The sequence below is a fragment of the Astatotilapia calliptera genome, chromosome 11 (assembly GCF_900246225.1).
Source record: "Astatotilapia calliptera chromosome 11, fAstCal1.2, whole genome shotgun sequence".
Classification (NCBI taxonomy): domain Eukaryota; kingdom Metazoa; phylum Chordata; class Actinopteri; order Cichliformes; family Cichlidae; genus Astatotilapia; species Astatotilapia calliptera.
Genome location: NC_039312.1, coordinates 29,507,637 through 29,529,454, shown reverse-complemented (window position 1 = coordinate 29,529,454; position 21,818 = coordinate 29,507,637). Strand labels below are relative to the sequence as shown.

Below are 21,818 nucleotides of genomic sequence, written 5' to 3'. Positions count from 1 at the left end.
CAACAACTAAAGAAAATCCCTTTGAATACCTCATGTGAAAATTGTTTGTTGTGATGTTGCACTAAAAAAAATAAAAATGACTCATTTGTAACCCAACACTGCAGTCTGTTGACTTTATTCTGACCTTGTTCAAGATGTTAGCAGGAAAGATATGTGGGTTTTAAAGGCCAACACCAATAGCTGCTCTGAAATCTGATTTATTTTTTATTTTGTCCAAAAACAAGAAAACACACTTACGAAACCAAGGCTTCCTTTTAAACGTCCTTTTTGTTTAACGAAAATGCTGTATAACATGCACATTTTAGTACTCAACCAGTTAAAACCCTCAACATCCCAGGCATGTTTACATAAATACATATCCCCCTTTTGTCAGGTCTGTGATGGCAGACTGTGTGGGGAGTGTGGACCCAATTGCAGAGTAAGGAGGACTGCAGTCAAAAATGAAAGTGAGCTTTTTATTTTTGACTGCACAAAATACAACCAAAGCAAAAGGGAGACTAAGATTAAATCAACAAAAACTAAACACAAGGTACCAGAAACAAGGAAACCTGAGACTTGAAACATGACGGATGATGAACATGATGAGGATCTGACGAGGGACGAAGGGACAAACTCACACAATAAAGATACACAAAGGCAAAAGAGAGGGAACGAAACAGAACTAACTAAAAGTAATTAAGAACCAGAAATCTAAATGATTAAACCAGGAAACTAAGTAATACCAGAAAAGGGCTAAGAAACATAAACCGCTACCATCGTAAGAAAACAAGGCCAAAAGTCCAAAGACATAAACGCAGTAACAGACACAGCACCATGACACCCTTAAAGTTAAATATTATAATTCCGTGTTCATTATTTTGTGAATAAGGAACCAGATTTTTGGAAAATGTTTTATTTTTACATTGAGTCTGATTACATAATATAAGTGTCAACAACAAAGCAGCAGTACATGTTGTGTTGTGAATTTAATCTTAATCTCACTCATGTCATAAAATATACAGTAGTCCAGCGCTAAACATCCAGTACATTCACAACTTTTTACCACAGATATAGAAAGATTTTTAATTAAACCTTGTAACCTTGAACAAATGTCTATACTTCTGGTAACCCCCTGATTTAGTAGTTAATGCTAACCAAAGTAAACATTGGGGGATAAATATTTTTCTTTAACTTGTGAAAAATCAAATCTTTTAAAGCAATTGCTGAACCTTACCTTTCAAGGAGAAAAGTAGTTTGAACTTTGATAAGCGGGTATACCAAAAATGTGTGTACTCACACACAGAGATACACACATTAGCATTTCCACAATGTCACACGCCAAATAAAGTCAGTGATAATGATTCCTCCTCAAGATATAATTTTTCAAGAGAAGCACCAAAAAGTGTTAGTTTGAAGCTGTAGTTTTTGAAGACTTAATAAAAAAAGTCATAAATGATATATTCATTTATATTCATTTTGCAAGAGATTCATTTCAGTTCCCTCTGCAGTTACATGACGGGGTAGCAGGCATCCAGAGCAATGCCACACTGATCATTCTGGTTGCGTGCCATCCGGATGTATCCCTGATCTCCGAAGGAAGTTCCCCAGCTGGAGAGTACAAAATAATGAATTATCAGATAAATGTAATTAAATGTTTTAAAACTTCACATTTTGTTATTGATGTATTAAATCATTCTTATCTTGTTTTTTTGACGTTTTTATTAAAAAAAGAAAACAAAAGAAGATAAAACCAGGTCCAGTGGATGATTAAATGCTTGTTCATATGAATTCTAAAAATGAAATGACTTCAGCAGCTGGTACATTTGTTTTTTCATCTTTGAATAAACATTAACAAAACTGTCTTTCTTCCTACTTTTACATCTAACTCAGTATAGTTTATGTTTAAGTATTAACAAAGGACAGGGATGTCATATGAATGGATGTGTCCATTAGTCGAACCTCAGATACAGGAGGAACAATGCATTTTTTTGTCCTGGTCGTGGAACACTTGACCAGCTCTTGGTCTGCAAAGTCCAATAAGTTGGACTTGTTCCTGGTGGGTGATGGGCTTTGCCAGGGCAGCCCTTAGTCACCTATTCTTTTCATAATTTTTATGGACAGAATTCCTAGGCGTACCCAAGTGGCAGAGGGCTTTCACTTGGGTGGTCTCAGAATGTCATCTCTGCTTTTCGCAGATGATGTGGTTCTGTTGGCTTCATCGGGTGATGGCCTCCAGCTCGCCTTGGAATGGTTCGCAGCTGAGTGTGAAGCTTTGGGAATGAGAATCAGCACCTCCAAATCTGAGGCAATGGTCCTCAGCCAGGAAAAGGGTGGAGTGCCCACTCCGGGTCAGGGACAAGTTCTTGCCCCAAGTGGAGGAGTTCAAGTACTTGTTCACGACTGATGGGAAAAGGGAGTGGGAGATGGACAGATGGATTGGTGCTGCGGCTGAGTGATGCGGACGCTGTATCGGTCTGTTGTGGTAAAGAGAGAGCTGAGTGTAAAAGCAAAGCTCTCAATTTGCTGGTCAGTCTACGTCCCTACCCTCACCTATGGTCACTAGATGTGGGCAGTGACCGAAAGAACGAGATAAAAGAGGCAGAAATGGGCTTCCTCCGAAGGGTGGCTAGCCTCCCTCTTATAGGATGAGAAGTTCAGCCATCCGGGAGGGGCTCAGAGTAGAGCCGCTGCTCCTCCACAACAAAAGGAGCCAGTCGAGGTGGTTCGGGCATCTGACAAGGACGCTACCTGGGTGCCCCCCTGGGTGAGGTGTTCGGGGCATGTCCCACTGGGAGGAGGCCCTGGGGCAGACCCAGGACACTCTGGAGAGATTATATCTCTCGGCTGGCCTGGGAAAACCTTGGTATTCCCAGGCCAGGTCAGTTTTTGCGTGTTGATGATATGTACTTTTTTAAAAAGCCTGACTTCTCTCTTTCACTTCTTATTTGTCTTCTAGAGTCCTCCAGTATGCACCACATTAGTGAACAGATGGTGGAAGACAATAAAGGCCCTGTCCATGAAATCACTTTGTATATAAAAGCCAGATTCAAGAGAAATCAGTGAAAATGTCTCACCTGTTCTTTATGAGCCAGTAGTCTTGTCCATTCAGAGTGCCGTAGCCCACAGCTAACACAGCGTGATTCACATTCTGAGTGCATGATGGGTCATTATACACTCCTGAAATTATAAGAAGAAATGATCAATCTGATTAAAAATTTCTAAGCAGCCATAAATAATAATTTCCAGGAAAACTGAACTCAAATTTGTCTTCTAAAAAAAACAAAAAAAAAACCTCCTTCATCCTCCAAACATTTTAAAACTGTTTTTCCATTTACTTTGCATCTGATGAGGTGTATCTTACCACTCCTATATAAAATAAACGTGGGCCGCCTAGCATCAATTCCCACTGAAATGGGTCCAATGGTAGCAAGACTCTGCTTCAGAGCGTTCTCGTCCCCTTCAGGCAGACACTGGTAACTGGAGCAGTTGGCAGCACGGGTTGCTGGGTTGTAGTGGCACTGATCATCCTGAAGTTAAAGGACAAAATGTTAAAGGATCTGATGCAGTCAGGAAAGAACTTCATACACATTAAAAAAAAATCTAAAAATATTCTTGTTTTACAACATACAGGGCTGCCCTAAGGCAGAATTGGGAGGGGCACCAACAAATTGAAAATATATTCATTAACTAGGTTTTTGAACTCAGTTAAAATCACTCCTTTAGTCTTGTAGGCTCTCCATTGATTGGACTGCATCTCACTTCTCAAAGGAATAAGTCAGTGGTGTCATAATTTGCACTTCAGGACAAAAATAAACCTAACGACTGTTGCAAACTACATAGATATTGTCATAATTTCCATGCTTGATATTTTTGGTAAGGATAGTCACTGAGTATTTCACATTACAAAGTTCTTGTTTTGTTTTTGTTTTTTCGTTTTTTTTTTTTAAATTTTCTTTTGGCTAAATTAAAAACATTGCCACCCCCGCGAGGCTGGAACAGTCTGTTGAATCGTCTCAGAACTGGCCTCCTCCACACAAACAACAGCGAACTACATAAAGCCTGGAGGACAAACATGTTGTCCGCTCCGATTAATTTATTGTTGCTCCAAAGAGACGTTAACAGCTGACCACAGACAAGTGTGAGTGTTGCTGTCTACAGCCTGAAGGATCGGACTCAACTTCTTGCTGGTGTTTATACACCCACCTAGGTGTCTCATACAGGGTTTTGTAAAGCTTGTGTTAGAGTCCTATGTTTAAATTTTTGTAAAAGTTTTGTAAAAGTTGGCTTGTTGGAACAGAATATACTGATTTCAAATTATTTAAACTCTGTTATTAATTGAATATAATATAAAGACGGTATAAACTAGGATTATATTAGGATTTTATTAAAAACATAACATTTCTTAATTAAAAGTTACAAATTGTTTTTATTTCTACACACATTTTAAACTAAGACATGTTTTTCTTTATATAATCATAATATAATCCTAGTTTATGTTTATCTTTATGAGCAAAAAATAACTTTGCTACTGTCTACTCCATTTTTGTTGTAAATAATGAATTTTGATATTTGACCTTCTGTTAACGAAGAAGGAGATACACTTTATTAATCCCATTGGAAATTAGTCCACTGCATTTAATCATTCACTCAGTGAAGCAACCACCAATACAGTGTCCGGGGAGCGGTGTGTAGAGATGCTGAGGAAAGTACCTTTCTTAGGGGTACTTGCTTCTCACATGTTTAATATTTGTATTAATTATATTTGTCCCTACTAACCTGGAGATGGCTGATTAATGAAAGGAGGGTGACAGGGATTGTGATGAATTACTATTTTAACTGAGATTTTGTTTTTGCCTTGGAATTATCACTTAAATAAGTGCTGAATGTTCTTTTAGCACAGAAGTGTGCACATGAGGTCACACATGCATGTATGTTTACTTACATGTCCTGTATATGGGTATGAAGCATCAGAGTCAATTCCGTGGTTGTCGATGACATATTGGAAAGCTCGGTCTATGTAGCCTCCGTTGCAGCCTTCGTTACCATATTTGCCAGAACAATCCACCAGGTTTTGGGGACTGAGATCCACCAGCTTTCCTGTTGTCTTGGCTAACTGACCTTCCAGGGCCCCTGCAACACTGAAGGCCCAGCAAGCTCCACAAGCACCCTGAATAAAAAAAAAATAAAATGTCATGCTCATATTCTTAAGTCTTCCTCTAAATGTCCACTTTAAGAGCATAGAAGCACTTTTTATAACTCCAATTCCAAAAATATTGGACCGCTGTGTAAAATGTAAATACAAACAGAATGCAATGATTTTCAAATCCAATATTTCATTTATAGTAGAACATAAAAACTATTTCATACTATTTCATGTCAGATATTAGCTCATTCTACATTTCATGTTAGCAAACGTTGTCTCAAAAAATTTAGGCCACTGACAACCAAAGGCTGGGAAGGCTACAAAGAAACAGCTGGAAGAATACTTTTCAAATAATAAGGTTACTGGCAACAGGTCAGTAACATGATTGGGCATTAAAAACATCTTAGAGAGGCAGAGTTTGTCAGAAGTAAAGACTGTCAGGGGTTCACCAATTTTTTTCACCAAAAACTGCTTATATGAACTGTGAAATATTTTTAGAAGAATGTTCCTCAACATAAAATTGTAAAGACTTTGAACATCTCAATATCCTGTTTTCTAACATACATGATTTATTTTATAATCTTATCATATCATATAAAAAATGCAAAAATATAAATAAATAAATATGCACTGCTTTAAAACAGTGATGATTGCTATGTTCTAGTGTGAATACAGTACAGGTTTATGAGATTTGCAAATTATTGCGTTCTGTTTTTGTTTTTTTTCAACAGTGTTACACCTTTTTTGGGATGTAAAACTATGAAAAAACATAAAAAAAATAACAAACAAAAAAACCCCAGAGAACTTTCAGGGTTCAGTAAACGAGAGGCAGTCATCTTCTTCGTAGTAGTAAAAGTGGATATGGTGAAATTCTTCTCGTGCAAACATGAACTGATTCTTCTCAGCAGCACTAATACACAAACCCTGATATAAATGACCTCTTTTTTTTTACCTGCATCTTGACACTGGTGACATAACCCTTCTCTCTCCAGTCCACAGTGTCTGGTATGCCAGAACCTGATGCCCCTGCAAAGGGAGATGGCGCCCTCTGGATGCCAGTCGGAGGTTTGAGAGTTGCAAAAGACTGCAGGATCTCTTCTTCTGTCTATGAGGAAGAACACAAATTATGGAATGAGACACAAATATCTGTTACAATCAGCCTTTTCTGTCTGAATGCGGAAATTCCAGTTCATTTAATGGATGTAGGATTATTTTGACAGTTTTTTGATGTCGCTTTCAATTAAATAATAAAAAACACTTGACATTTTTAATTCATGAAAATGCTATATTATTATTTAAGTTTTTGTTGATTTTTGCTACAATCATTTTATATGTTCCCAAAGACTGGGAACATTTTAAAATATTTTTTTCCCTCAAACGAATTATTTGTTGATTGCGGATAACCTCTCCAGGACAATAAGAGCCTTTTTAATATTGATTGAATGGAGAGAGCAGTCAAAAAAGAGAACAGTTTCAGTTTGCTGCTCCTGCTGTTGCACGAGATCATATGTAAACAAATAACTACCATTTCAGATTTTCATGAGCACATATTAAAAAAATGCCCTGATAACACTCTTGACAGTATGCAAAATAAAACCAATGTGTTAAAAAAGGTAAACATGTTTCACTGTCCACTTTATATACAGTAATCTGTGTCTGTCCTTTTCAAATCTGATTCCTCTCAGGAATCACATTTGTTTCTTTTGGTATAGATGAAGTCAATAAATAAACAGAATGGACTCAGTTCTGTCTGAATGCTCAAAAACATTCTCCAACAAAGACTAAGGTGAAGCAGGTCACTGACCAGACAACGGTTGAGATTCCAGTATGCAGTCTGAGTGCTTTGGTTATTCATTAAGTTAGCTCAGGAATATACTGTAGGGTCTTGAGTGGAGAATAGATCCTAGTCAGCCTGATGATTATTTGAGCTAAGAGGAGAAATCACCTCATTACTCCAGTCAAGTCTCAAAGGCCAGAACCAAAACTCTGCAGCTAATCAGGAAAGAAAGGTTAGAAGAGCCAAAGGGTTAAAGGTAAAGCTTGGTGCTTTACCAGTTAATGTTGCTAATTTACATTCTGCAGAAAGTCAAAGCAAAGGTACCATAATTTATTTTTTGAATATTTGATAGTTTTTTTTAAACTCAGTTTAAGTGTTACCACAGCATATTGAAATGTTATGAATGCTAACTGAATAAATTAAGAGACCTGAGATAAAATTAGCAATGTGAAACTATACATGTGTGCCCCAACATATGTTTAATATTAGCCTGCTTGACTTGTATTTGTTTTTGTTAGAGGTATCTAGCCTGCATTAATTGATAAAGCACCCAAAAGACACTAAATACAAAATATGAAGACACTGAAACATGAAAACTGACACGGAACATAAAGACAGAGAAAGGGGAACTCAGAAAACAAAAATAGGGAAACCAGAAACATGAAGTGCCAGTAATCTGTTATCTATTCATAGCTACTCTTTAAGACAGATCAGCTTTAATTCTGTTGACCTTTTCAACATCATTAATACAATCACCATTAATGAATAAAAAATATCATAAGTCAAAAGCATTAATGAAGCAAGAGAGTGTCTCACCAGGTCTCCCATGTGATTCATGCCCAGTTCATAGGTGTGAAGTCCCATTGAGGCCTCCAGGTTGTGCACGGTAATCATCTTCAGGTTATTCTCCCACAGCTTGCGGCGGTGAGCATCCTCCACCTCACATAAAGAAAGAGCAGATGAGGTGAAAATGCCGTATAAGTTAATTATAAGCCTTGTGCAGAGTTTGTACATATATAACACAAAAAAATATTTATTACTACTACTTTTTGTCACATACATCTTTTTTGTAGCTCTTCCCATGTGTCTTCTTCCACAGCTCCCAGTGTGCGTCCAGTGTGGATTCAAACATGGCTGCTGCCCCGGCACACAGGGAGATGAGCAGCAACAGCAGGCCTGCAAACACACAAACATAGACGATGACACGAGAAGACAGGATGTCACCTGACCTTTGATGAGACTGATGCTCACTAACACACTGAGAAAACAACCTGCCTGGCAGAAAGTTCTGGTTTCCAGTAAGAAACAGACCTTAGTTTCATAAAAACCACACATAGAGACTCTGGCACGACACAGGCCAAAATATTTTCAGTGCTGTTTTACATACTAACAAAAAGAAAACAACAAAAAGATGGAGATAGGCGTTTAGTAACTCTAAAGGGTCAAAAGAGGCCACAATTATTTTTCTAGATACATCCATGGTTATTTTTCCCAAATGAAAAGGCATTTTTTTCACAATTTTACTGTCTCTAATTCTCAGAATGGGGACAAAACACACTTGTAAATATTGGTTTACGTCACTTGTTATCAGATTGCTGGCAATAAATCTAAACCAAACTGATCTAGGTCACCTCTGCGTCTCAGAAACAGGGCATAAACATATCAGCATGTACTAGAATCAACAAAAAGGTCTCAAAATACAAAAAGGGAGAGTGTTTGGAAAGTTTTCTTACAATGACTAAGATGAAATATACAAAACTGTAGACATTAAAGTGATTCCACTGAAAACTGCTGTTTGAACTCAGAGTTCAAGCATGTTACCAGGCTGTAATTGGTGCTGATGTTGTCTTCAGGGGTTTTATACCAAGGTGGCTCATTGGCCTCATCTACATAGCAAATAGTGATGTGTCATTCGCGAACGAAATTGCTCTTTGAGCCGACTCTTTGAAGTGAACGAGGCAAGGCGTGTTTTTCTTTTCTTTCTCTCACCCTTTCTCTCGCACTGTTTTTCCGCTTCACTCCGCATGCGAGCCTTGTGCTTGCGCTGAGCAGAGGGGGGAGGGGCGGTAGTTAAACTCGCAGTAGCACAGGAACAGAGCGGGAGGGCAAGAGAGCCAAGGACAACAACGTCACATCAGAAAGGTACAGTGATGGGAATAACGGCGCTACAAGTAACGGCGTTACTTTTTTCAGTAACGAGTAATCTAACTAATTACTGTTCCTATCGTTACAACGCCGTTACAGTTACTAACAAGAAAATGCGGTCTGTTACTATTTTTCAACAAACAGACGGTTGAAGCTGTGTTCAGCTTAACGCATCTTATATCAGTTGCACGGAAGCAGCTGTAAGTAATCTGGGCGATACAGCTTTAAGCAGCTGCGCACGCTCCCGCGGACGGTAATCATGATCACTGTCTAGCACAACACCTGGAGCTAAGGGGGCAAAACAATGGCATGAGTGCTGCTGTTTGACTGAGGAAGAATAAAGTAGTCGTGGTAAGCCAATCACACGGCCACTTAAAGACAAAGCAACAAGGTGATATATACCAGTTTTTAAATTGTGTTGATAGGCCATGTAAAACCAGAGTCATGATAAACAATATATACGTGTGTTTTTTCCTCAATAGTTTCGTCACGTTTACTGTCTAAGGACAGCGCTAGCAAGCACGCTCTGCTTATGAGCAAAAAATAAAAAAACAAAACAAAAAATAGGGGAAGTTTTAGGAGTGACGCGGAGAGAGAGAGATAGAGAGATAGATAGAGAGAGAGAGAGAGAGAGAGAGAGAGAGAGGGAGTTTTGAGATGTGAGAGATTAGTGACGTTTAGCGTGTTTGGGGTGTGTAGTTAATGTGTTGTCTGGTGTAGTTAGTGTGTAGTGTTGTGGATAGTTTTGTGTTGTGTGTCAGAACAATGAGGCGACTGTTTTTTTTTTTTGGAATGGCACAAATAATTTGTGTGGCATCTTATTGAATGCAGAACAGCTGATTGTTCTGTAAATAGTTTGAAATGGTTATTTAAAAAAATCAATGTAAAAGGTAAATGGATGCAAATAACTTTGTTGTTTGCAAAACTTGTGCATAGGATTTTAAAATTGACAATTTATATTTCCATTTAAAGTTATGAAATATGATTCATTAAACATGTTTGCGATTGTTAAAAAATATAACTTTTTCTTCTCTGATTTTATGTTCTTTGTCTGATTTTAGATCAATTGTGTTAATACAGTATGTCAAAATGAAAACATAACTGTAAATTCAGACACATGAGGTTGTGCTGAAAAGGATGATACCAAACAAGGTAAAGTAAATCGTTTTTAAAGGTGAAATGTGGAGGGAAAATCAAAAGTAGTTAAAAAAATGGCCAATTATACCCTGGACCCCAGAGGGTTATATGTTTTTTTTTTGTTTTTTTGTTTTTTTTAAGTAATGCAATAGTTACTTTTCAAGTATTTAATTACTTTGAGAATATTGTAACTCAGTTACTAACTCAGTTACTTTTTTGAAGAAGTAACTAGTAACTATAATTAATTACTTTTTCAAAGTAACTTGCCCAACACTGGAAAGGTATAGTAACCATCCACAATTTTCAGTTGTGGATGATAAAGGATTCAGAAAGTTTATTCATGCAGACCTATATGACAGAGAATGTGGATCTTTTTGTTTTGCATATTTTAATCTAGATTTAATTGTGTTGTGGTTTGCGGTGTTTTGTGTTGTTTCACTTTAAAGCTGAAAGTTTAAATAGTTAAAAGTTGAAATGTAAATAGTTGTTCTTTTGTATTATATGATTTATTGATTACATTTTATGTGGAGTGAATAAACAAAAGTATATTTACGGTGGCCCCAAAACACGTGCAAACTCAAAACACAACAGAAGTGCTCCAGGATGCTAGGCACAGTGTTGAGCTTTTGTTACCTACACATGCCAAGAAGTACCAACGACTGGATTTGGTGTGCAACAGGTAAATGAACATTTTTTTTCAAATTATTTGACTATATATGAGTGCTTGTGTATAAATACACAAACAATACACATATGCTTTCAATTGTGTAATTTAAGTGATCTAGATATCTCTGTTTTGGAAGTTCAGTTAACGCTAGAAATGTGTTTTGGAGTTTGTAAATGCTTCAGAGTTTTTACATGCTTTTTGGAGTTTGTACAAGCTTTGTCTCCAAGGACCACCATTTATATTTATATGTAAATATATAAATAAATAAAACCACGTTGTTGTTTTTTTAATTACTAATTTCTTTTGTGCATGATTTTATATTGTTGTTGATAATAAATGAATTAAAGCAACAAAACAACCTGAAGAATCGATTGGGAGCTGAAAGAGCCGGGTTTTTTTTTTTTTAGTGAGGCGAGCCGAAAGAGCCGGTTCTCTAAAAAGAGCCGGAATTCTCATCACTAATAGCAAAAGTCACTTTAAAAAAAAACAACTTTTTGCACAGATCACTGTGTCTTTAGGGTCACTGTGTTAAGATGAGTCTCAAGTATCACATCCACATATTTAAGGCTGTGCAAGTTTTCAAAATGACTCCACAGTCACAAGACCTGAAGTGAAACTTATGAAAACGCAAAAAGTACAGCGATGAATATGAAGCTCCACCTCTTATACCTGGTACAGTTCTCAACTGGGAAGAGGACCCTCTTCAAACAATACCGGTACATACAATACCCTCAGTGTATAACCTTAATTTAATATGATATATATAATATTTTTTAACGAGAATTTATAACTCATCAGGCTTCTCATACTAATGTATGCGATTTAAAGCAATTTAAGTAAGCCATCTACTCCGTTTGTACTTGGAGTTTTACCCAAAAGTGACTTTGACTGGCTCTTTTTTCCGCTTCGCTTTGTTGTCAGTTTCATAAATACAAATACAAAAACGAAGAATTCCGGTTTTATATTACTTTTAAATTGTTTTACTAAACAAATGCTACAGCGTAGTTGTACAACACAGCCTTCATTTCTATGGTGTAATTACATAAGAATATACTAAACATACACCGAGTGTGTTTGGACAATTTCTTTCTTTCTTTCTTTTTTATTTTTTACAATTATTAAACATTATAGAAACACTTTACTTCACTGTCATGACATTATAACAAGGTTACAATGTATTTTTTATCGTTGAACACACCTGCAGCCTGAACAAAGAAAAGTCTTTGAAAGCTACAAAAACGAAAGTAAACTAAATTATGAAGCTTTTTATGGGACGATGTCCGCCTTTTTGTTTTACCAGCGATTAATATTTCTACTAAAGCTGTTAAAGTATTACTGGAAAGTGTTTCACTTGCCTTGATTAGTCGGACTCATCTTTGCTGCGCGGAAATTCAGTCTGACTGCGTTTCCTTGTTGCTATTATTTAAGAACGAAGTGTCACATGTTCTCTCGCAGTTCTTCCTCTTTCGAAAGTAAAAGCTACACCGTTTTCCTCACAGTGCAGGAAAGGAATAGTTGAACGCATAAGATATGAAACAGAAGGTAAACAAAAAAACACTTATTCAGAGGTTTTCTCAAAAATTGAACCACACAATTGCACACTTTCGGAAAGTATGACAAGTACACACACTCAGCATTTTATGCACATTAAAAGTGTCTTACTTCCCACATTTAGCCTTTTCATTACACCCTATGAGCAATCAAGTTTTTTTTAGTTTTAATTTATTAAGTTATTTATCTTTAGTTCAGTGTAGTTGGGTTTATTTCCAGATTGGGGTTTCCTCGTTATTATTTTATGTTTTAGTTTAGCTTCTTATTAGACTGAGAGTTGTGTTTCTGTTTTATATTAGTATGACAGAGGCAAGATTAAAGTTCAGAATAAACATAACAGAAGCACATCGTTTTGTCAAAGAAGGTATCTCACAGTCATGTTTCATATGCCAGAATTCCTTTCTTGAAATTACAAATTCGACCAAGCTGACAAAGTTATTTCCAACAATATTTCCTTTGAGTTTTCATTTGATCTTGTGAGTTTTGTACAGAATGGCATAAAATCATAATTTTAGCTGTAGCTACCCATATTAACTATGAGACTATCATGTGTGCAAATGACAGTTTTCTCTGAGGGTTAGAAATATGGAAATGGAAAACTTGGAGAATGGAAAATTATATTATGGCAATTTACTTATTAGAATTTTATATTTAATTCATTGAAACTAATCAGAAAGGTCAGGAAGGTCATTAAAAATCTTGGAAGTTAATTCTGCAGTTACAGAAAGTCAAAATAAATATTTGACCTGTCAGCTGTAAATGAAAGATCATGAGGTCAGTACGTTGTCTGCTGTTGGATGAACACAGAACACTGAAAGAGGAACAAACCAAATCATGCATTTCAGTCATGAACATATAAGTTCAAGCAATGGTTTCATGGCACTACATGCTTTTATAGAGTAATTCAGCACCATATAAATAATAATCATTAATGCAAACTCCTTGTGGTGCCAACTATGGCCGAAAAAATACAAACGTCACTCATTTTCCTACATGAAAATAGTCATGGAGTTAGTGTTGGAGTGATGGTGTTCCTTACTTCAAAAAATATAGAAATATTGCACACTTAGTAGAATAATTAAATTATAAATATAAACACAACAGCCACTTTATATACCTGTTAAACCACTCATTAAAACAATGACTGATTATCAGCCAATCCAATGGCAGCCACTCATTACATTTAGGCACATAGACAGGTCAAAACAACCTGCTGAAGTTCAAAATGTGAAAATATCCATTGATATTATAGGAAGGAAACAGTAACTCAAAAAAATCAGTAATCATAACCAAGGTGTGTAGAAAAGTCTTCCAAATCTTTGAATGCACAACATGTCAAGCAGCTGTTATGGCCGGTCTAGGGGTGGGGTGTTCAGAGTAAATGCTTAAGTGTATATTCGTCTTATAGTAGTCTAAGCAAAGCCCATTCCCTAGTCTGTTCACACGATGGGGTAGCTAGCGAGGTTGGTGATGCCGCAGACATTGCCACGGTTATGTGCCATCAAGATGTATCCCTTGTTGCCCCATTCCTCACCCCAGCTGTGAAGAAAAGACAAAAGATGGACTTGGAAATGACGGAGAAAATGAAATATCACCAGGAGTCAAACAGCATTTCAGCTTATCATTTTGACAGATGACATGAAAACAAATCAACAAACAACCAACACTTAATTTTAGTGGACATTTGAGCCACCTGATGCCATTCAGACAAGTGACATGTCCCACCTGTTCTTTACAATCCAGTACTTCTTCCCCTTGGTGTTCACTCCATAGCCTACTGCCAGTACGGCATGATTGACGTCATCTTTGTTACAGTTGGGATCGTAGTAAACACCTGGGTTCACAACAGAGAGAGAGAGAGAAAAAAAGAGTGAGCTGCATTAGTGAACAGTGGATAAACGATGTACCTCGCACACTTTTTAATGTTGAATATAACCAGAAAGCTGTTGATGTGTTATTATGTTTAATTGTTTTACTAGCTTATACAGACCATTATAACTAAATTTTACTGCTGCCTAATTTAAAGTTTATTGCTCAAAATGAAGGTGTGAACTCCATGTTTAGTTTATTTAATTCATATTTAATGAAGAAATCCTGACTAAACAGGCCCTTAAATTCTAGGATTTTATTCCACACACTTTCCTTCCCTTATATGAAGTAGGTGCAGGTAACAATTTCATTTGACCAGACATATGAGAAGTTCATATGTTCATATACCATGCTTGTAGAACTGGAAGCTGCTCTGTTGTGCATCGATGCCCACAGACACTGGACCAACTTTGTAGAGTGCAACAGCCAGCGCGCGCTCATTACCCACTGGGATCTCCTTGTAGCCTTTGCACTGGGCTGCCATGCCTGATGCATTGTAGCGGCAGGTCTGATCCTGCAGGCAAGACAAAGGAGGAGAAAATGCTAAAAGCGTTTGTTGCCGATTTTAAAAGTGTCAATTCTTGATATTTAAGATGCTACTTTTCATGTCCTTACCTCACAGTATAATCATATTTAGGTAGAATATCGAATTTTAATCCAATGGTTATTACTGATTAACCGACAATAAAAGAAAGTTAATAATTGCTGTATAAAATCAATAGTCAAAATACTTGCTATGCAAGGTTTTAGTACCTTGTGACTCTTCTGTCACATGTTATATCACATGATGTGTTTGGTGCAATTCCAACTAGCCAAACAATAGAGAGACGGCAGATTTTTATCATTACCGAGCAGATGTACTTCCTTCTCATATTACCAAATGACTAAAGAGGAAACTATGCTCACTCTGTGGGAGAGTTTCCACTTCATCATTTCTGCTGAATCACCTCCCTCTGGTAAGATGTTTGCAGCTACTTTACTGTCAAAATGAAATATTTTCTTCCTCGTTGCATGTTGTTGGTGAAGCGTGTGAAGGGGACAAATGTGACACCCTCACAGCCAAGTGAGAACCTCTTCACCATCTATGCATCTGCAGCTAACAGCTGATTACTGGGTATTATTTATAACAACTAGGTTAAAAGACTTTTTATGCAAAGCTTCTTTGTAAGAGTGCCTTACCAGAACAACTTCGAGCTTATCTTAAGTACTGGAAGAGGTGGGGCAATCACTCATTTAAAAAACAACAAACACCAACTAAATTATACTTGTTTATTACTTAAAAAACCCCGCTTGACTGCTTTGGACCATCTTGCTTTTATGTGTTCAAGCACCCAGTGATATTAAAATATAAGTGCTTAGTTTATAGAGGATGTGGCACTCACGACATGAAACGAACTGAAGTGAAAGGCTCAGATTAATAAGCTACTTCAAGTTTAGTTGTGTGTTTGGCAGAGTGGGTTGCTCACCTGTCCAACATATGGGTAGGCCGCTTCAGAGTCAATACCTCCATTTTCATTCACATACTGGAAGGCATTGGTCATGTAGCCTCCTCCACAGCCGTCGTTCTCTGTAACACAGTCCACCAGGTTCTGAGGACTGAGGTCAACGAGCTGCTAAAACCGTTTGTTGCCGATTTTAAAAGTGTCAATTCTTGATATTAAAGATTTTCAATTTCTACTGTGTGTCAGTGTACTGACACACAGTGGCGCTAATGAATGAATACATGCTAGGTATTAAGTGAAATATTGGGTTATTATTAGTCAAAAGATTTAGGAATTGCTACTGGAGCTCATGGGCAGTAACTAATAAATACACACACACACAACACAAAATGCTTTTGCAGGTACCATGTATTTAACCAAAACCAAAGGAAAATAACAAGGAAAGAAAAGGGAAAACTTCAATAAGCACTCCAGCTGCAGCGGTGCAATTAATCAAACATACCCAATTGGGGTGTATAAAGACAATTAAATAATCCTATACCTTTTATCAAGCAATATAGATTCTCAAATCAACAAAAAAATGTTCCCCTATAAATAACACACATCAACATCAAAAACACTGATCCACTCTGAAAGGGAGAAAGTCCATGGATTTTATCTATGAATTTTATTTATGCAGTGTGCATTAGAGATATCCAAGCACTATTGTCCATAAACGGGGGAATGGTGTGTATGAATGTGGAAATCAGTGTGATTGGATAATCTTTGATAACTTCCTACCAGACCAGTGGAAGTGGAAGCTTCAATGCAGAACGACTTCTGCTCCTTGCCGTTCATTGGCTGGCCATCCTTTTTTTTTTTTTTTTCATCCTTTTTTAAACCCAAAAAGGGTCACCTGGCCTGCATCAAATAAACATGGCCAATAAGAAATCACAAGAATATGAAAATATCAGCCAGTTGAGCTAAATACATTAAGTTATTCTTGTTCCTGTGTACACAATTTATAGATAGATAAATAATTAAATAAACAGTATATTTTATCAATAAGAATTTAACAAAAAATAGTTCAACTGCTATATACAGATTGTATAGCTTCAAAACATTTGTTATCCAACAAATATTAGTCAACTCAAAACAATCCAATTAGCGTCAGCTGCTAGCACCACAACAGTCCAAAGTTCAAACTCACCAATTCCGTTCTGTTCGGTGTATGACAACACTATGCGGCTCTTGCTCACAGTAGTCGGTGTCTAAGTCACATAAAGTTATAGTGGTTGTTAAAATAATGCATTAGAACGGGAAAGCAAGTGTTTGCCAATACGAACCTCCAGTAACAGCTCTGTCAACTGGCTTGCCTCCACGCATCTGACCGGAGGAAGCCGGGACATGCTTTTGAGCAAAAAATTAAAAAACAAAACAAAAAACAAAACAAAAACAAAAACGCCCTTTTGTGTTGGTGGAAAAATGTGCCATGTCGACCAATCAAAAAATGATATGGCAACATGACATTTGGTTGTTTAGGAGAAGTTTTGAGAGAGGGAGAGGGGGGGGAGGGGGGGGGGGGAGAGGGAGAGACAGCAGAAAAACAGAGAGAGTGAGTACATACGTATTGAATGCAGAACACCTGATTGTTATATAAATAGTTTGAAATTGTTATAAAAAAAGAGGGTAAAATGTAAATAGCTGCAAATAACTTTGTTGTTTGAAAAGATTTGTGCATATAACATTAAAATTGACAATTTATATTTGCATTTAAAGTTATGAAATATGATTCAATAAACATGTTTGCGATTGTTAAAAAATATAACTTTTTCTACTCGGATTTTATGTTTTTTGTCTGATTTAGATCATTTTTATGTCAAAATGAAAGCATAACTGTAAATTCAGAAACGTGAGGTTGTGCTGAAAAGAATGATACCAAACAAGGCAAAGTACATAGTTTTTAAAGGTTAAATGTAGAGGTAAAATCAAAAGTGGTTAAAAAAGGCCAATTATACACTGGAGCCCAGAGGGTTAAACATTTTTTTTTTAAAGTAACGCAATAGTTATTTTTCAAGTAATTAATTACTTTTAGAATCTTGTAACTCAGTTACTAACTCAGTTACTCTTTTGAAGAAGTAACTAGTAACTATAATTAATTACTTTTTCAAAGTAACTTGCCCGACACTGATTTTAATCCAATGGTTATTACTGATTAACCGACAATAAAAACAAATTAATAATTGTAGTATAAATTAATAATCAAAATACTTGCTATGCAAGTTTTGGTACCTTGTGACTCTTCTGTCACAAGATTCACAAGGTACCACTGATTACTGGGTATTATTTATAACAACTAGGTTTTTGTGAAAAGTCTGCAAAGCTTCTTTGTAAGAGTGCCTTCACAGAACACACTTCTAGCTTATCTTAAGTACTGGAAGTACTGGAAGATAATTTAAAAAAGAACAAACACCAACTAAATTATACTTATTTATTACTTGGAAAAAAAAACTTGCCTGACTGTTTTGGTCCATCTTGCCTTTATGTGTTCAAGCACCCAGTGATATTAAAATATAAGTGCTTAGTTTATAGAGGATGTGGCACTCACGACATGAAATGAACTGAAGTGAAAGGCTCAGATTAATAAGCTACTTCAAGTTTAGTTGTGTGTTTGGCAGAGTGGGTTGCTCACCTGTCCAACATATGGGTAGGCCACTTCAGAGTCAATACCTCCATTTTCCTTCACATACTGGAAGGCATTGGTCATGTAGCCTCCTCCACAGCCGTCGTTCTCTGTAACACAGTCCACCAGGTTCTGAGGACTGAGGTCAACGAGCTGCCCGGTCTGCTTGGCCAACTGCCCCTCAAGGGCCCCGGCAGAGCTAAAGGCCCAGCAGGAGCCACAGGAGCCCTGTCAGGGGTCAAAGAAAGACTGGTGAGTAAGAGGTTTAGTTTGATATGTACATACCACTATGACTGGACTGTTGCTGACAACAGTAAGAGGAAACTAAGCCGACATGGAAGCTATAATCAGCAGAAATGTAAGAAACCCAGACCAGACCAGAGTTGGTAGGAAACAGGAATAAATGTGCACATTGTAAGGAAATAAATACCCAGCTGTTCTGATAGGCATTATTGTTTAAGCAAACCATTTGCAGAGAGCCTGTTTTTTTCATCAAGATTTATCATATTAAAGAGAATCAAGTTAAACAGATTAAATCAACATCACAGCAAATGCTGTGTCTTCTCCTGTCTGTCCACCGGGAGGCAGACTGTGACCACATTGACAATGAAAGAAAGCCATTTCTGTTTGCTGATCGAAATTCTGTAACTGCTGTGAATTTGGGTTGTAAATAGAATCAGCTGCTGGGCAGTTTGTGGTGTTCAGTAATGTTGAAACAGTGTTAATGACACACAGTGAGAAATGGTCTTTTTTACAGGTCTGGACTGACACATCCAGCGCTAATGAATCACTGACACCGCCATCGTGTTTGGCTTTCACCCAGGAAACAGGGACTTGCTGTAATATAGATGAACGTTTATGTTGAATTTAAATGAAAAGGTTATTCTTGTTAACATGTGTTGGGTGTAACTAATGCTTCTGTGCCTGAAAAGGTACAGATCCCTTCCCTGTATGTTATGAACAACCTCCCTGGAGGAGTGCATGATGTAATAAACTAGATTAATGCTTATAGCTCTGAAACACTTACATGTAAACATACATTTGGTTTTAAAGTGTGTCTCATTCCCTAATCAGACGAACATTTATTAGCTTATTATTTTCTTTTCTTGGCCTTCATTTTGAAATATCTGAGTCTTCACACCTCTAATGCTCCACGTCAGTCTGCTGCTTAGAGATGCAGATGCCCCAATTAAAAACTTTGTAAATCTTAAATCAGATCGCTGAATGTTGTTTGTGGCTTTGAGCTCTGCGATAACAGAAATTTGCCTGAACTGAAGAAAACATCAGAAACAGAATTCAGTCATCATAAAAGGAGCTCAGGATGAAGCAGCAGAGCTGTTACTATGCAGAGACTGCAACCAGTTTGCTGCATAATTCATGAACCAAAGGAACCAAAGCAAGAGCTAAAAAAAAATAAAAAAATCCTGTTTATGGCTGTGTGTTCAAATACATCCGCCAGGGGGAGACAACGTAACACACAATCCCTCAAAGAATGTATGTTTTACTAATTTATATTATCTGGCCTGTGAATGGCCTGTATTTGTATAGCGCTTTACTAGTTCCTAAGGACCCTAAAGCGCTTTACACATTCAGTCATCCAAACTGTTGAAATACATTCATACAAATATAGTCACCAATTCCACCAGATGAATGTTGTTTACATAAATGTTTTTTTTAATTTGCTCTTAACAACCAATTACATCTAATAATGAAGGCCTTTGTTACCAAGTCAATTAACCATGAGAACAGCCTGTTACTTTTAGTGTTGATCTGAGCATTAAGTGGGACTGGTTACGTCTTTAAATGTTTAAATAAATGCTGCAAAGATTCAAGCTTTTTTCCAAGTTTTTCTGAATCTTTTTTTTGAGTTTACAGTAAAAAAAAAAAAAAAATCTTCACAAATTGTGAAGTCAGTCTTTTCAATTTTACACAGGTGGTTGGATGTTACACTCTGGAAATGGAAGGAAGGTGAGTGTTATTAACCATGTGGTCCACGGACACGCTGCACCTCCACCTCCATGACAATTTTAAGCTGACATAGCAAAAAGCTGCAGCCACGCTGAGTCTCTATTTCAGCCCACACTGAAAGTTCGGACTTCAAAGTTTTTAAATTTTAATTACAGGCCAGTAAATCCAGAGTTATGATAATATATATAAGCCATGCTTTTTCTAAATACTGTCGTCACGTTTTTGTGTGTGTGTTTTAAGCGTTTTCTAAGGACAGCGTGAAAACAGTAAAGAAAGGAAAAAAAGCCACCTCTTTCCTATCGGTAGAAAAATGTACCATGTGGACGAATTAAAAAAAAGTCAACATGTGGGATTTGGTTGTTTAGGAAGAGGGAAAAGTTTTGGGAGTGACAGTGACAGTAATGGCAGCGAGACAGAGCGAGTGAGAGAGAGAGCGAGAGAGAGAGTTTTTAGATGTGGGAGATTTGTGACGTGTGGAGTGTATACTTAGTGTGTTGTGTTGACTTGTGTAGCTGTTCTGTTGTGTAGTCGTTTTGTTTTGTGTGTCAGTGAGGGCACTAATGAATGTCACAAAGGCACATTTGAAAGGTAAACACTGTCACCAAGTAGAAAACCAGCGGAGTGATACACCTCCTGTTGTCAGGCCTGCAGGTTTATCCCTGTGCCGTTCTCCTCTGTCTTCTGGTGGACAAACTTATTTTTTACTGGCACACATCATTTGTGGGGCATCTTATTGCGAAACCTGATTGTTCTCTCATTTTAGTTTTAGTAATATTTTTAAATGGTTGTAGAAAATGAAAAAACAAAACAAACAGCAGGTGTATTGTCTGCATTTTTAGATAAATAGTTGTATATGTTTAGAAAATGTACATTTTATATTTGCATTTCAAGTTATAAAAATTTACTCAAAATGTCTGGGTTTTTTTTACAGTAAAAAATACTACTAGGATTTTAAGTTCTTTGTGTGATTTCAGATCAGTAATAGTACTATTAATAGTAATTGTAGTACAAATGCAGTATGTCAGTGAAAAAAACAACAAAATTCAGTTGAGCTGAAAAGAATGATACCAAACAAGGCAAGGGGAAAAAAATAAAATGAAACAAACGTAAACTCAAAAGGAGTCAAAAATGGCCGGTTGTATTTCAGGCCTCAGTGGGTTAATCCAACAAATGATGAAAAATTAGGTTTAAATTTTTGTTCATGACAGTGCATTTCTGACATTTTGTGTAATTTAAGCATCTAACAATGTGATTGTTTTCTAACAAAAAACAGTGTGAAACTTAAATTAGACTTGTGTTTGTAAATGAACCGCCCCATGTTGTGTAGCTTTCTGGATTGGGCTACATATTATTTAATATACAGGCTATACAGTACATAACATCAAAACTCACATGTTTTATGTAACTAAAGTGTGTAATTATGTGGGCTACAGACAATAATTAAGTTATAGACTATATTTATACGAAAAACGTGTATA

The 21,818-nt window shown here is 36.8% G+C and overlaps 2 protein-coding genes across 2 annotated transcripts; both read right to left on the bottom strand.

Moving 5' to 3' along the window:
* Positions 1-436: 436 nt before the first annotated feature.
* Positions 437-12,310, bottom strand: LOC113032328 (cathepsin S-like). The gene is made up of 8 exons (XM_026185194.1): positions 12,204-12,310; positions 7,960-8,075; positions 7,716-7,838; positions 6,075-6,227; positions 4,922-5,146; positions 3,341-3,506; positions 3,054-3,156; positions 437-1,587 (listed from the first exon to the last, which is right to left on the bottom strand). The coding sequence occupies exons 1-8, from the start codon at positions 12,220-12,222 to the stop codon at positions 1,488-1,490; spliced, it is 1,005 nt and encodes a 334-aa protein (XP_026040979.1). The 5' UTR covers positions 12,223-12,310; the 3' UTR covers positions 437-1,487.
* A 1,528-nt stretch (positions 12,311-13,838) lies between these two features.
* On the bottom strand, positions 13,839-18,597 carry LOC113032064 (cathepsin K-like). The gene is made up of 5 exons (XM_026184721.1): positions 18,499-18,597; positions 15,735-15,851; positions 14,617-14,782; positions 14,125-14,233; positions 13,839-13,938 (listed from the first exon to the last, which is right to left on the bottom strand). Exons 2-5 carry the CDS (start codon positions 15,807-15,809, stop codon positions 13,839-13,841), a joined length of 450 nt encoding a protein of 149 aa, XP_026040506.1. The 5' UTR covers positions 15,810-15,851; positions 18,499-18,597.
* Between the last annotated feature and the right edge of the window lie 3,221 nt (positions 18,598-21,818).

Excerpts from the sequence above, each read along its gene's own strand:
- LOC113032328 (XM_026185194.1), bottom strand. Across the intron at positions 7,839-7,959 it reads GGAAGAGCTACAAAAAAGAT|GTGGAGGATGCTCACCGCCG; the intron begins GTATGTGACAAA and ends TCTTTATGTGAG. Across the intron at positions 5,147-6,074 it reads TCACCAGTGTCAAGATGCAG|GGTGCTTGTGGAGCTTGCTG; the intron begins GTAAAAAAAAAG and ends TTTTTTATTCAG.
- LOC113032064 (XM_026184721.1), bottom strand. The coding sequence starts at position 15,809 with ATGACCAATGCCTTCCAGTATGTGAATGAAAATGGAGGTATTGACTCT. Across the intron at positions 14,783-15,734 it reads CCTACCCATATGTTGGACAG|GATCAGACCTGCCGCTACAA; the intron begins GTGAGCAACCCA and ends TCTTGCCTGCAG. Across the intron at positions 13,939-14,124 it reads TACTGGATTGTAAAGAACAG|CTGGGGTGAGGAATGGGGCA; the intron begins GTGGGACATGTC and ends TTTTCTTCACAG.